The sequence below is a fragment of the Neoarius graeffei genome, chromosome 9 (assembly GCF_027579695.1).
Source record: "Neoarius graeffei isolate fNeoGra1 chromosome 9, fNeoGra1.pri, whole genome shotgun sequence".
NCBI classification, from domain to species: domain Eukaryota; kingdom Metazoa; phylum Chordata; class Actinopteri; order Siluriformes; family Ariidae; genus Neoarius; species Neoarius graeffei.
Window position 1 is genome coordinate 93,006,442 of NC_083577.1, and position 14,770 is coordinate 93,021,211.

A 14,770-nucleotide genomic window follows, 5' to 3' on the forward strand; every position below is an offset into this window, starting at 1 on the left:
TGGTATTGACGAGGAGCTGAGTGCTGTAGGGTGAGTCAGTTTGGGCCAAATCTGGGAGAAACTGTGGGAGGAGCTCAGGCCAAGTTTGGTTTCTGAGATACTTAAATAGCTTGGGATATCATTTTTAGCCAAGCTTAGGACTGAGTCAGCCCATGGGTTTGAGCCAAATTGGGTCTCTGAGAGCCAAAGTTTGGGCTGGGATTATGGGCCAAGTCTGGGAACGAGTCCGCCCGTGAGTTTGGTTTGTGGGTTTGGTCCATGATTTTGATCCCAGGTCAGAGCGAGCCAACCCACAAGATTGAGAGAGATTTTGGACCAAAATTGTGAGAGATCTGGACCTTGAAATCAGGCCACATTTGGGGAGAGAGCTTTACCCTATGGAGGAGATGTAGCAGTGACTATAGGAGATGGTTTGGTTGGTGAGTAATGGGCCTGGTTTGAGCTGCAGATTTGGCCCAGGTTGGTTTGAGTCAAGTTCGGGTGGTGAGATTATCCTGTGGAGGCATACGGTGTGTCACTGTGGTAATTATAATCAGGACAGATTTTCTGCACCAGTTTATAGTCGATGCTGTAAAAAGAGATGTAGATGCATATGACCTTAAAGGGTTTGGAGCACAGCCATGAGACGTGGCTCTGTGTCTGCTCCTGGTAGCATGTTTTTGAGACGTCGAAGCCGCACATCCCTGATTTCTTGTTCCGGTCTGTTTTTTCATACTCAACCCGACAGTTAAAGGATTTAGTGTCCTTGGTTTCCACTGTGCTCTGTTGTGCCATTTCAAACTCCACTACTTTGGATGGTGGTACCAAACTCACCGAGACGTTGCCTAAGCCAGTGGAGTTGTGCCGGAAGTAGACGCTGAATGTCCCGTTTCCGTGATCCACTATCTTCCCTGTGATCAGGAGGTTCAGCTTCACTGTCTTGATGTTGGAGTTGAAATCTCCCCAGCCAAACATTTTCTTGAACTTTCCCGTCTTCACTATGGGTCTGCGTTTAGTCCTGCTTTGCGCCTCCCCAACAGCTGTCTGGTTAGATAACCAGTCCCAGGAGTCATCCATTTTTTCCAAATATGTCATGTGTCTCATGCTGCTCTTGAGAGCACGATATCCTCTGGAGAACAAGCGCAGAGGGTTTGGCATGTGACTGCTTGGCCCTTTGGGAGAATCGTTGCCCTCATTATCACTCTCTCCCCAGTCACTGACGCCCAGCTCAGGAATCTGCAGACGCCTGCACGTGACCTTTACAAAAATAGAGGGAAAAAAAAACAAAACAAGACAGTAAGTGCTAGAGTATGAACTCCCAATTGGAGCTATTTATTTTTGAATCATCCGTGAAATTAACATAATAAAGAATGTGGAGCAAGAAAATCCAGCATTTAGGTTTTCTGTTTGAAAAACCCTGAAAAAAAGTTTTATTAAAAATAATGAGGTAGGCAGATGCAAAAAAAAAACAACCAAACAAGAATAGTTTGTTATTTTCAGATATGCTGCTTTGGCCAGCATTAGCTCACTTGGTCACTATTTTTTGTTCTCTCGTAATAGAATGACATTAAATCAGCAGGCAGTCCACATCGGCAGGACACCATTACACGCTGTCTGTTAGGGATAGGTTTGTTCTTTTAATGAACACATTTCCACACACAGTAGCCTATAAATCATCCCCTTCTGCAAAAAAATCATTAGGACTTCCAAGGTAATGACTTGCAACTTAGACGAAAGGCTTTCAACCCGATTCATGCTTCAGAGGTTACAACTCGCAGATTAACTAGAGCGTCTTATTATTGGGGTGGAAAAAGGTACCGAGGAAATTAGACTGAAGTGAGAGTATAGATAACATGTGAAAAGTAGAAGTCTGAAAGTATCCAGGCAGAAATGTGTTCAAATGAAAAAACCTACGACAGTATCTACAGCCCAAAGGGTCACTGGTTCGATTCCCGGGATCGACAGGAAAAATGTTGGGGGAGTTGAGTGAATGAACAGCTCTTTCCGGGCGGCACGGTGGTGTAGTGGTTAGCGCTGTTGCCTCACAGCAAGAAGGTCCTGGGTTCGAGCCCCGTGGCCGGCGAGGGCCTTTCTGTGTGGAGTTTGCATGTTCTCCCCGTGTCCGCGTGGGTTTCCTCCGGGTGCTCCGGTTTCCCCCACAGTCCAAAGACATGCAGGTTAGGTTAACTGGTGACTCTAAATTGAGCGTAGGTGTGAATGTGAGTGTGAATGGTTGTCTGTGTCTATGTATCAGCCCTGTGATGACCTGGCGACTTGTCCAGGGTGAACCCCGCCTTTCGCCCGTAGTCAGCTGGGATAGGATCCAGCTCGCCTGCGACCCTGTAGAACAGGATAAAGCGGCTACAGATAATGAGATGAGAACATCTCTTTCCCCTCCCTCTGTATCATAGCTGAAGAGCCCTTGAGCAAGACACCGAACCCCCAACTGCTCCCTGGGCACTGTAGCATAGCTGCCCACTGCTCTGGGTGTGTGTGCGCTCATTAATCACTTGCGTGTGCATGTGTGTGTTCACTGCTTCAAATAAGAAGAAAAGAAGAAGAAACCTTTATCCGTCACATGCACACTTCAAGCACAGTGAAATTCATCCTCTGCATTTAACCCATCTGAAGCAGTGAACACACACACACACACACACACACACTCAGAGCGCCCGGGGAGCAGTCAGGGGTTCGGTACCTCGCTCAAGGGCACCTCAGCCCAAGGCCGCCCCACGTCAACCTAACAGCATGTCTTTGGACTGTGGGGGAAACCGGAGCACCCGGAGGAAACCCACGCGGACACGGGGAGAACATGCAAACTCCACACAGAAAGGCCCTCGCCGGCCACGGGGCTCGAACCCGGACCTTCTTGCTGTGAGGCGACAGCGCTAACCACTACACCACCGTGCCTCTGGTTTAAACACAGAGGAGGAATTTCACTGTGCTTGAGTGTGCATGTGACAAAAATAAAGGATTCTTCTTTTTCTACTGTAAAATTGTTCTGAAGTTATTGTTTTGATGCATTTGATTTGATGTGAGTGAAATGCTGCATTTGGTTTTTGTGTAGCGTTCAGTCACTGACTGGATGAGAGAAGAAAAGATCTGTAAGAGATGTAATGAGTGTTTTGAAGGTCTAAATAAAGATGTACGGAGGAAAAAATAACAATTTTGCTTGGAGGTACAATTAGTAAAGTATTTGTTCTCCTGCTGATTGCTGACCCATGACCCAAGTAACTCAGCATGCAGAAAGGAAGATCAGTTCCTGTCTCTTCTGTAAACTGTGTGTCAGTGTGAAAAACAGAAAAACTGCAATTTCAATTCAATTCAGTAGCAAAGTGTAAATTAAGTGCTTGCCTAAAGCGTTATTGTTTTCGGCAGTACTGGTTACCTGATAACACCACATCAAAAAAAAAAAAAAAAAAAAAAAATATATATATATATATATATATATATATATATATTTTTTACTCACACACACACACACACACACACACAGTGGTGCTTGAAAGTTTGTGAACATGTTTGTGAAAGTTTGTGAAATATGACCTAAAACATCATCAGATTTTCACACAAGTCCTAAAAGTAGATAAAGAGAACCCAGTTAAACAAATGAGACAAAAATATTATACTTGGTCATTTATTTATTGAGGAAAATCATCCTCATCTCCTTTGTTCATGCCATGATACACATGTGTTGTGAAGCTCAGACTTTGATAGATCCCTGTTCTTTAAATAAAACAGGGTGCCCACTCACACCTGATTGTCGTCCCATTGATTGAAAACACCTGACTCTAATTTCACCTTCAAATTAACTGCTAATCCTAGAGGTTCACATACTTTTGCCACTCACAGATATGTAATATTGGATCATTTTCCTCAATAAATAAATGACCAAGTATAATATTTTTGTCTCATTTGTTTAACTGGGTTCTCTTTATCTACTTTTAGGACTTGTGTGAAAATCTGATGATGTTTTAGGTCATATTTATGCAGAAATATAGAAAATTCTAAAGGGTTCACAAACTTTCAAGCACCACTGTAGATCTCTGTGGTGGCATGGTGTATCTCGAATGCTATTTCCTGTAGTGTAAAGCAGTTAAGCTCTTCAACACACTGATTTCCTGTTTCAAAAGGAAGGACATCAACATATGAAATCAATTCACGGCTCACGAGCCTATATATATATCCTAGTATATATGAATATTAGTAAGACTAGCCATATTTGGTTAGAACAAAAGTAATGGCACCCTATAATAGCAGGTGCATAGCACTCTTAGTTGACTGGGAGATCGTGAGTTCTACTCGCAGTCGGGTCGTACCAAAGACCATCATAAAAATGGTACCTACTACTGTCTGGCAAGGCACGCTGCAATACAGATGCGAGTGGGGAGTCAAACTCTTGTGGTTACCACAGGACCCGCCCCCCTCTGTAACTCTAGCCGTACAGGCGAGAGGCCGAGGGCTATGGAAGCAGAGATCGGCGCCGCACCCATACGCCTCAAAGAGCTGGTTAGTATTGGGACAGGAGACTATCTGGGAAGACCATGTCCTGGTGTAGAAGGGACTTTGACTTGACTTGATAGCACTCTTAGGAGCCACTCTTTCATCATTTAGATGTCACTTTTTCATTTTCACCTCATTGTGATCTTTCACCTTGAATGGAGATTTGTGGGTGTGGCTTACTGTTATAAAGTATCAGAATTGGCATTTATTGCCAAATAAGGAAAGTCAGTATTACTGAAATTTTTGTAAATCTGCAAATAATTTTTAGTTCGCCTTTCACCAAAAATCTTTACATGCAACTTTCCTAAAAATATTGAGGCCTGATGATTTATCACTAAATTCTTCAGAGTCTACATCCTGATAGAAGAAAATAACCCACAGCAGCCAGCCAATAAGAAGCAAATTGATATCACATGTATATTAATTTGCATACAATATATTAAGAAGCACTGATTCTGATTTGTTGCTGAATTTCTTTCCCTCACAATGAATAATTCCAGTTTCCTAAAATTTTAAGGTGCTGAATAATTCCTCACTCTGTCTGTGTCTCGAAACTCATTACACAAAGTATACAAAGCACAAATAGGTGGACCATAATCCACCCCATCATTCTGCAACCATCCTACACACCAAATAACCTTTTTTCTTTCTTTCTTTCTTTCTTTTTTTTTTTTTTGCTCTGGGAAGTCAAGTTCTGGTCCACTTAAGATAAAGTCTTAATAATTTGTAGAAATAATCCAAACTTAGTTTTATTGGTAATTAGCGGCGGCTGCCATCCCAAGGCACAGCGGAGGGGATCATTTGCTGCAGCAGATGTGAAAGCTTTAAGTAGGGCCGTTTGAAATCACATACACACACACACCAGACACACACACAGTGCTGTGCTAATTACACATTTTGCTGTAAGCTTAATTGAGTCATATGCGAGTTCAGTTTGCAAAGCTGTACGCTCGTCGCAAACATTACCCTGTAAAATCATTGGAACAGGGGCAGAGCTCTGCAAAAGCAAGATAACAAAACGTTAGCATATAAAGTGTGTCTGTGTGAAAGCCTATAGTTGTTTATACGTTGTGGTTTTATCACAGAAAGCCTTGTTCACCTCAGACACACCTGCGCAAATGATGCAAACAGGCCATAATGACCCAGCAAATTGAGAGCTGTGTGTTTAATGTGAAATCGATGAACTGAAGGGTCGCGTCATTTATCAATTCCCACGCAGCCTCATTAACACACTGTGTCCATGGAAATAAATAGAGGAAGAAGATAATTAAAATGTTAGCTGTTTTCTACCTGGAATAAAAAAACAACAACAACATTAAATTTAGTCCCATTATTTGGCTCGTGAGCCGTGAATTGATTCCGTATGTTGACGTCCTTCCTTTTGAAACAGGAAATCAGTGTGTTGAAGAGCTTAACTGCTTTACACTACAGGAAATAGCATTCGAGATACACCATGCCACCACAGAGATCTACAGTGGTGCTTGAAAGTTTGTGAACGCTTTAGAATTTTCTATATTTCTGCATAAATATGACCTAAAACATCATCAGATTTTCACACAAGTCCTAAGAGTAGATAAAGAGAACCCAGTTAAACAAATGAGACAAAAATATGATACTTGGTCATTTATTTATTGAGGAAAATGATCCAATATTACATATCTGTGAGTGGCAAAAGTATGTGAACCTCTAGGATTAGCAGTTAATTTGAAGGTGAAATTAGAGTCAGGTGTTTTCAATCAATGGGATGACAATCAGGTGTGAGTGGGCACCCTGTTTTATTTAAAGAACAGGGATCTATCAAAGTCTGATCTTCACAACACATGCTTGTGGAAGTGTATCATGGCACGAACAAAGGAGATTTCTGAGGACCTCAGAAAAAGTGTTGTTGATGCTCATCAGGCTGGAAAAGGTTACAAAACCATCTCTAAAGAGTTTGGACTCCACCAATCCACAGTCAGACAGATTGTGTACAAATGGAGGAAATTCAAGACCATTGTTACCCTCCCCAGGAGTGGTCGACCAGCAAAGATCACTCCAAGAGCAAGGCGTGTAATAGTCGGCAAGGTCACAAAGGACCCCAGGGTAACTTTTAAGCAACTGAAGGCCTCTCTCACATTGGCTAATGTTAATGTTCATGAGTCCATCATCAGGAGAACACCGAACAACAATGGTGTGCATGGCAGGGCTGCAAGGAGAAAGCCACTGCTCTCCAAAAAGAACATTGCTGCTCATCTGCAGTTTGCTAAAGATCATGTGGACAAGCCAGAAGGCTATTGGAAAAATGTTTTGTGGACAAATGAGACCAAAATAGAACTTTTTGGTTTAAATGAGAAGCGTTATGTTTGGGGAAAGGACTTGTGTGAAAATCTGATGATGTTTTAGGTCATATTTTTGCATAAATACAGACAATTCTAAAGGGTTCACAAACTTTCAAGCACCACTGTAACTGCAAACTCCATCCTGATTCAAATAAATAAATTCCTATCATTCATCTCTACCAAGGGACGGATGGAAAAGGGAAAAATGTACAGCCAAAAATACATCAATGAACCAGAAGCCTCCTGGCTCTAGACATACGTATACACTTCCTTCTGAAAATATTGGAATGGCAAGGCTAATTCTTTTATTGTTATACACTGAAGACACTTGAATTTGAGATCAAAAGATGAATGAGATGATTGATCAGAATTTCAGCCTTCATTTCCTGGTATATCTCAGTAGCAGACCACCCAGTTTTCAGTTGAGAAAAAGTACTTGAATAGATAGTCTTAAAATAAGTGAAAGAAAATAACACATTATTTTTTTCGCCGTCCAAATCCTGCGCTCTGATTGGCTGGCGAGCGGGTCCGTATCCTATGGCACGGACCCCAGTAACAGACCCCGGTTACGGACCTCTGGTGACTCACTCGTTCACAACAACAACAAACATAGTAGCAATTTTTGTCAACATTTATTTTTGCATTTCTCAGGAGAATAGCATTAATTTTACAGCATGGATAGCGATAACGACAGTGTTCACAGCGAAAGTGAGTTTTACTCCCCTGAGGAAGAAAAAATAAAAGAAAATATTTCAGGAGAAAGCTAAAAACCTCTTACTTGCTAATGCCGAGCAAAAACATGGCTGAATCCTGAATAACTCAGTTTTGTATAAATAGGGGACGACATAGGCAGCAAAATGTAGTGTTTTTCCTGCCATGGAAGTGCACTTGTATACCGAGGAGGAAGCCATTTGCATTACAGCCGTGAATGAGGATTCAAAATGGCGGCTCGGCTCAGTTTTCCCTTTCGGGCGCTCTCGTTTTCTGTTAGAATTTGGTAAAGAAAAAAAATATATATTATTTACCAGCTTAAGGTCGGTCCGTATGGTGAAATACCGTGACCTCGACCTTGAATACTGACCTCGACCCAGAGGGCCTCGCTCAGTACTCTCAAGACCTCGGTCACGGTATTTAACGATACGGACCTCACAGCTGGTAAATAACATATATATATATATATATATATATATATATATATATATATATATATATATATATATTTGGTTGCATATCCCTTGCCTGTAGTAACTGCATCAACCTGGTGACCCAGTGACATCACCAAACTGTTACGGTCTTCTTCTGTGATGCTTTCCCAGTCCTATAGCACAGTTTCTTTCAGCTTTTTTTTTTTTTTTTGGGGGGGGGGGTGTTCTCCTCTTAAGTCTCCTCTTCAGGAGGTGAAACGCTGCTCAGGTGGGTTCAGGTCTGCTGATGGACTCATTCAGTCTAAAGCCTTCCACTGTTCCCCCTGATGAAGTCCTGTTTTTGTTGTGTTGCAGTGTGTTTTGGGTCATGAGAAAGTTCCTCCCAATTAGAATGGATCCATTTCTCAGTAAATTATCAGACAGAATGTTTCTGTCGACTCTGAATTTATTCTGTTGATACCATCATGAGTTCATCATCAATAAAGATAAGTGAGTCTGTTCCAGAAGCAAACATGAAGCCCAAGCCATGACACTACCACCACCATGCTTCACCCATGAGCCCGTATGTTTTGGATCATCAGCAGATCCTTTCTTTCTTCCTCCACACCTTGGCCTTTCCATCACTTTGGAAGAAGTTCATCTTGGTTTCAGAACTTTTGTGGCTCCTCTCGATTTCTTAGCAAACTCAATCTGGTCTTCTGATTCTTCCTGCTAATGAGGAGTTTGTCTCTTGTGGCATGGCCTCTATATTTCTGCTCCCAAAGTCTTCTTCAAACAGGGAATTGTGATACCTTCACCTCTGCCTTGTGGAAACTGTTGGTGATGTCAATTATTTTTATTTTTTGTTTTTCTTCACAACTTTCACAATGTTTGTCATCAACTACTGATGTTCTCCTTGGCTTGGATTGGCTCTTTACTGGTTAGTACACCAGTGGTTTCTTTGTTTTTCAGGACATTCCAAATTGTTGTACTGGCGATGCCCAGTGCTTGTACAATGGCTCTGATTGATTTTCTGTGTTTTCTCAGCTTCAAAATGTCTTGCTTTTCTCCCATAGACAGCTTTCTGGTCTTCATGTTAGTTTATCCTTTCTGACAATAAAATGCAGTCTTCACAGGAAAAACCAGGCCTCAGACCAAGGAGTAGACATTCAGAGCTATTAACTGTTTAACCAATCAATCTAACAGGACACACCTGGGCAACAAGAAACGCCTGCCAGGCACATGTTCCAATATTTTTGGTCACTTGAAAAACGGTTGCTATCAGATGCAAACACAGCGGAGAGCGGGTGCACCGCAAACTGGGAAACAAATCCAAATCATGTGACGAGAATCAAAGCCAAGTTCGTGCTAGAAGTCTGTTGATCAGCAAACAGGATGTCAGAGGTGAATAACAGAGTGAGGGTCGAGAGAATAGCGTAGCAGGGTCAGAAACACTAAGAGTCAGGTCAGAACAACAAAGGCTTGGTGTGATCAGGTACGCAGACGTGGAACAATACTTTGCAAGTGTTTGGCGTGCTTATATAGGGAGTTGAATTGAGAACAGGTGTACTCCCAATCAGTACTCGGGAGAGGGAGGGCGCTGTGGTGCCTGTGAGTTGTAGTCCGTGGTGGCCAGGCTTGAAGGCTGCCATGAACTCGTGCAGTCACTGACAGGTGCATTCAAACAAAAGGTGCCATGCACCTGTATGAAATATCTCGAAATTTTATATTTCCAAATTTCACCTTTCTGAATCAGTTTTCCTAATCTTGCCTTTAGATAGCTTATCTTTCTGAAGACTAAGAATGTACAGAATTTGATTTGAGTGTATATTTCTGTTGGGTGTGTTTCTGTACAGTTGTGTTCCTTTGCTTGCGCTATTTTAATTGCCCCAGTTCAGTGGTGCTGATGTTGCTGTGATGTGAGGAATTTTGACCGGACGTATCAGCATAAAGAAGAGGTGTTGCTCTGGCATGTGTTCAGAATTTGTGAAACGTCCTGCCAAACTCTCCAGAATCGCCCGAGTCTCAGTGTGAGTCTTGAGTTCCCAGGTGACACAGCGTGAAACATGAGGGAAATAAAACTCCCACACCCTGCCATATCAGCAGCTCCTGTATCCAACACAGAGCATGAGGAGGAATCAGTGGAGAACTCCAGAGTTTTTATTAACACGTACACTCAGTGGTGCTTATGAGGGAGGTTAGACACTGACGCAGCTTGTTTGGATAAAAAGGTAAATCTTGGCAAGGTCTATTAGAGGACAACAGCAAGAAAGATTAATTAAGACAGCTTGAGTTTATCTGCAGCACTGGGCTGTGAGCGAATTCGACTTTCCTCAAAACAGAGAACATTTCAACAGTAACCTTGAAATTTTTAGCAAAAAAAACCCAGCAGATGACATTTCCACTGCGCAAGCATGATCATGACCAAACTAATGACGGGAGGAAAAAATAATAATGGTAAAGGTGCAGAGGACGTCATCGCTCTCAGGTGTTTTTACCCCTTGAGCTCTTTGGTAAATAAAAACATTTTCTGCACCAGTGAAAAACTACTGTATTTTTATTAATTAACTTTCTTAATTTACTTTAAAATAATTACTATTAATATTTATAAAATAAATCTATTTTGTGACACCGTGTTCTTTTTATCATTTTTATTTGTTAATTTTTTAAACCAATTGTACTTTTAGTGATCACAGAAGTGTTATTTACAGCACAGGGTTTTAATTTAACATGTATTATGTATAATTCATATGTAATTTTAAAATATTGTACACATATTTTTCAAAAAATAAAAAGTCAATTTTAAATGAATTAACTCATTTTAAATAAATGAATAACAGATAAGTTAATCTGAAGTGTAGAGATGTAACTCTGAGAGCGTATTAGGGCCACTGGGCCAAGAAAAAGAAGAAGGAAATACGGAGCTGAGGGAAGACGTAGTATACTGTGGGGGAAAATCAGAATTTCCGATATTAAGGTGATCAATTTATGAAAAAAAACCCCTAATTTAAATTTGAAATTATAAAAGTATAAATTTGCCAGAAAAAAAACTCTCAAATTCTCAGATTAAAAGGTAACGTTTATGAGAAAAAAGTGAGGCAAAAAAAAAAACCTTTTATTTATTTATTTATTTATTTAAACCCCCCCAATCAAGGAACCAGATTGCTTGACTGCAAGGCTGGATCAACGTCATCAAACCACAGAAGTCGAGAGCCAAAAGGAAATGCAGTCCTTCCTCCTTTATAAAAGAATAAAGGGCTAAAAGATTTATGACTGCATTTCCCAGAATGCACTGCAGCCAGGAAGCATGTGATTGCTGTCTCAGAGAGATCCAAGTTTTTCTTGTAAATTTGCAATTTTAATTTCAGAATTTGAGTTTTTTTTTTCTCAGAATATTATCCTCTTCTTCAGCTCAATGTATTTTTATATTTGTAGTGAACAATTAATGTGTTCTACAAATACACATATGAATAGGAGGCACACTTTTTTCTTTTCTTTTTTCATTTTTTTAAAGAAATCTTGCCAGAAAGTGCACACGGTAATCTGTTTAAGATTAGAAGTGTGTATGTGGACAAAAATCATCCCAAGAGCAGGTGTTTAGTTTTATGCAGGTGCTCTCGGGTCAAACAAACAGCAGCACAATGTTGTATGATGCATTTATTACATTGATTACACATGACCTGCTCAGAGTCACAGTGGTTTCAATGATGTAGCCAATTAAAATTGTTAGAAAATTTTGCAAATCAGAATAATAACTGCAGGATTTAAACCCCAACACTCCCATCTCTAGTTGAGACTGATTATGAACTGGAGTGATGCAGCTGAGGTTAAAGAACTGTCAGGAGCAGAATTCACACACCATGCTCGTGTTTCTACTGCTGTTTCCCCCCAGTGTTTTTTAGCAAGGGCGGCACGGTGGTGTAGTGGTTAGCGCTGTCACCTCACAGCAAGAAGGTCCGGGTTCGAGCCCCGTGGCCGGCGAGGGCCTTTCTGTGCGGAGTTTGCATGTTCTCCCCGTGTCCGCGTGGGTTTCCTCCGGGTGCTCCGGTTTCCCCCACAGTCCAAAGACATGCAGGTTAGGTTAACTGGTGACTCTAAATTGAGCGTAGGTGTGAATGTGAGTGTGAATGGTTGTCTGTGTCTATGTGTCAGCCCTGTGATGACCTGGCGACTTGTCCAGGGTGAACCCCGCCTTTCACCCGTAGTCAGCTGGGATAGGCTCCAGCTTGCCTGCGACCCTGCACAAGATAAGCGGTTATGGATAATGGATGTTTTCTAGCACTAAACCTCTCAGAACAAACTGGCAATAAAATCCAACCATCTGTTATCTATAGCACTTATCCTTCAGGGGAACAGGAGTCAATCACAGCTGAGTTAAGGTGAGAGGTGGGGTTCAGCTGGGCCCAGGTCACACAGGGCTAACACAGAGACACACAACCTGCACACCTACAGGCAATTTAGAGGAGTCAGTTGACCTAATCCCCATGTCTTTGGACTGTGGCGGGAAACCAGAGCACACACACAGAAAGTCCCCAGTCCACCTCAAGGTTCGAACTCAGAACCTTCTTTCTGTGAGGCGACAGTGCTAATCACTACACCACCGTGCTGCCCTATTATAAAATCATTTAAAAAAAATAACAATACTAATCATATAATGGGTGGAACTGTAGCACAGCTCCGGGGTCCCAGGTTCTGGTGTTGGGTTCCTGTCTGTGTGAAGTTTCACATATTCTCTCCTTGTCTGTGTGAGTTTCCTCCGACTGCAGTGATCTCATTTCCTCCTCAATATATGCTGTCTTAAAGCAAGAACAGAGATTTCCTATCCTATACACTCTTTCACATGAGCACTTAGACAGTCGCTCCAATCAGAGATCAGAGTCTTATTATCTCACTGCGTTGTCAGATTGTATTGATTTGGGTCTCAATGTCTGTGAATTGTAGTGGCAAATTTTTTTCCTCCCTCTGTCGTGGAAGTCTGAATCCCAAAAGTAGCCAAAAATACACTTACATGACCGAAGCTACCTTAAAGGTGCTGATTGCAGAGGCATCTGAAATTTTACCTTTTTTTTTATTGTGCATGACATTTTCTTTTGTCTCTCAAGAACAATATCATGTGGATGAGATGTGATCATTTTGATGTCCTGAGGGTTGATTTTCTCCATTCAGGCTTCCCATTGGGTAAAGCAAACACTTCTGCTGAGTTTGAAAATACATAGGCCCTCTCATAACTCCCACCAAATAGCATCTAAAGCTTTTAACTACACAATAGGAGTCTGTGTTTTTTGCATGTTAAATGATCCTAGAATGATAACAATCAGTGGTAACGAAAACAAATTCACGGTTCCACACAAGATCTTCAAAATATTTGAACTCATAAATTGTTCCTACGCTCAGCTAATGGCCTACTGACGGAAAAACCCTCAGCAGAGGATCATAAATTCAGGCGAAGAAATACAACACAGTTTCTCAGTGAGCTTAGGAAAATATGTGTAGCAGGCGAATGCAGGCTTTGTGGCTAACAAAAATACATTCCACAGTTTGACCTGTTGACCCTGTAACACGGAGAACCTGGCACAGTGATAACCATGGCCACAGGAATCTGAATCCATTTTAAAGCTCTACAGCAAACGAAATAGTAATCTTGAGGTATGAATAATCCTTCATGTCAACCTGATTATAAAATATAATTAATAGGTTGAACAGTGTAATCTGGCAACCCTGGCTCTTATTTTCACTCTTCATTGCTGTCAGAAGGATTGGGAGTTCTTTATCAGAACTTTGATATCATCAACAATTTTAATACTGAGAATAATACATTTATTTATATATTTATTTATTTATTTGCTTGCTTGCAAACTCGACAGGACACAGCGCTCTGTCTCTTGGCTGGACAGGTTATTTTACAGCCGGACATGGAGAGGTCATTCCCACAATGACCTGCCCAAGCCCTGGAGACGGTTATTAAAAGTCGGTGTGGACCCGCGGGCGGAGAGAAGGATGCTGCTGCTGCTGCAGGGATGTGGTTTCTGTGCTGTTGTTTCATATCAGCCACAGGCGATAATTTCTGTTCAGCGATCAGATCTGCACCATTTCTCTTGAATACACTCTCTTCTTGTCTTTCTCTGTTTCTCTCTTCTGACTTCCTGTGATGAGATTCAGTCAGAAAGCCTGTGGCTTAATATCACATGAAGGCTGTTTTCTGATGTTTACAAAAGGAGAAGTCGTACAGAATTTGTAAAAATGTCTATTTCCAAAGTAATGCCTGAATATTACACTGATTACGATGATATAAATGAGGGATTTGAATTTGATGACTGTTGGTATTTATTTGAGCCAGAACACATCCCACAGGCACTGAGTGTGAGACGGGAAGAACAGAAAGATAAAACACTGAGTGCAGAAACACTTGAGGTAAACACATACAGGCGTACGGTAGCCCTGTCGGGACCTGTTCCATGTTGTCAGACATTTATAATAATATTATGAGCCTCTCGGTGGCTAAAACAAGCGGTTTACTTTGACGTGGATATTTTCTCCATAGGACTGTATTGTACGTATAGCCCTTTTGTGGTTGCCAGTTACAGAATTCTAACTGGACCTTTTTCAATCTTTTTTTTTTTCCCACGGAGTAAAAATCTGGATCCACAAAAGATGGGAAATAGGGCTCAGATTTAAAACAATCCCAGATTTCCCCTTTAATGTTTTACAGAAAACGCTCTGATATCCAACGATAATGCATCTATTTATCAGAAACATTCTGTGAAAAATCAGAAGTACACAGTTTTGTTTTCGCCACAAATGCAGTCAGATGTAATCAATGTGTGTTTAGCGTGTGAGCTACGAGGC

The 14,770-nt window shown here is 41.3% G+C and overlaps 1 protein-coding gene across 1 annotated transcript in view; it reads right to left on the minus strand.

Moving 5' to 3' along the window:
- Positions 1-263: 263 nt before the first annotated feature.
- Positions 264-14,770, minus strand: part of nxph2a (neurexophilin 2a) — a 65,967-nt gene continuing 51,460 nt past the window's right edge. The window contains exon 2 of the mRNA XM_060928906.1: positions 264-1,236. Coding sequence (XP_060784889.1) covers positions 490-1,236 — 747 coding nt within the window. The 3' untranslated portion in view covers positions 264-489. The remainder of the gene's footprint in view (positions 1,237-14,770) is intronic.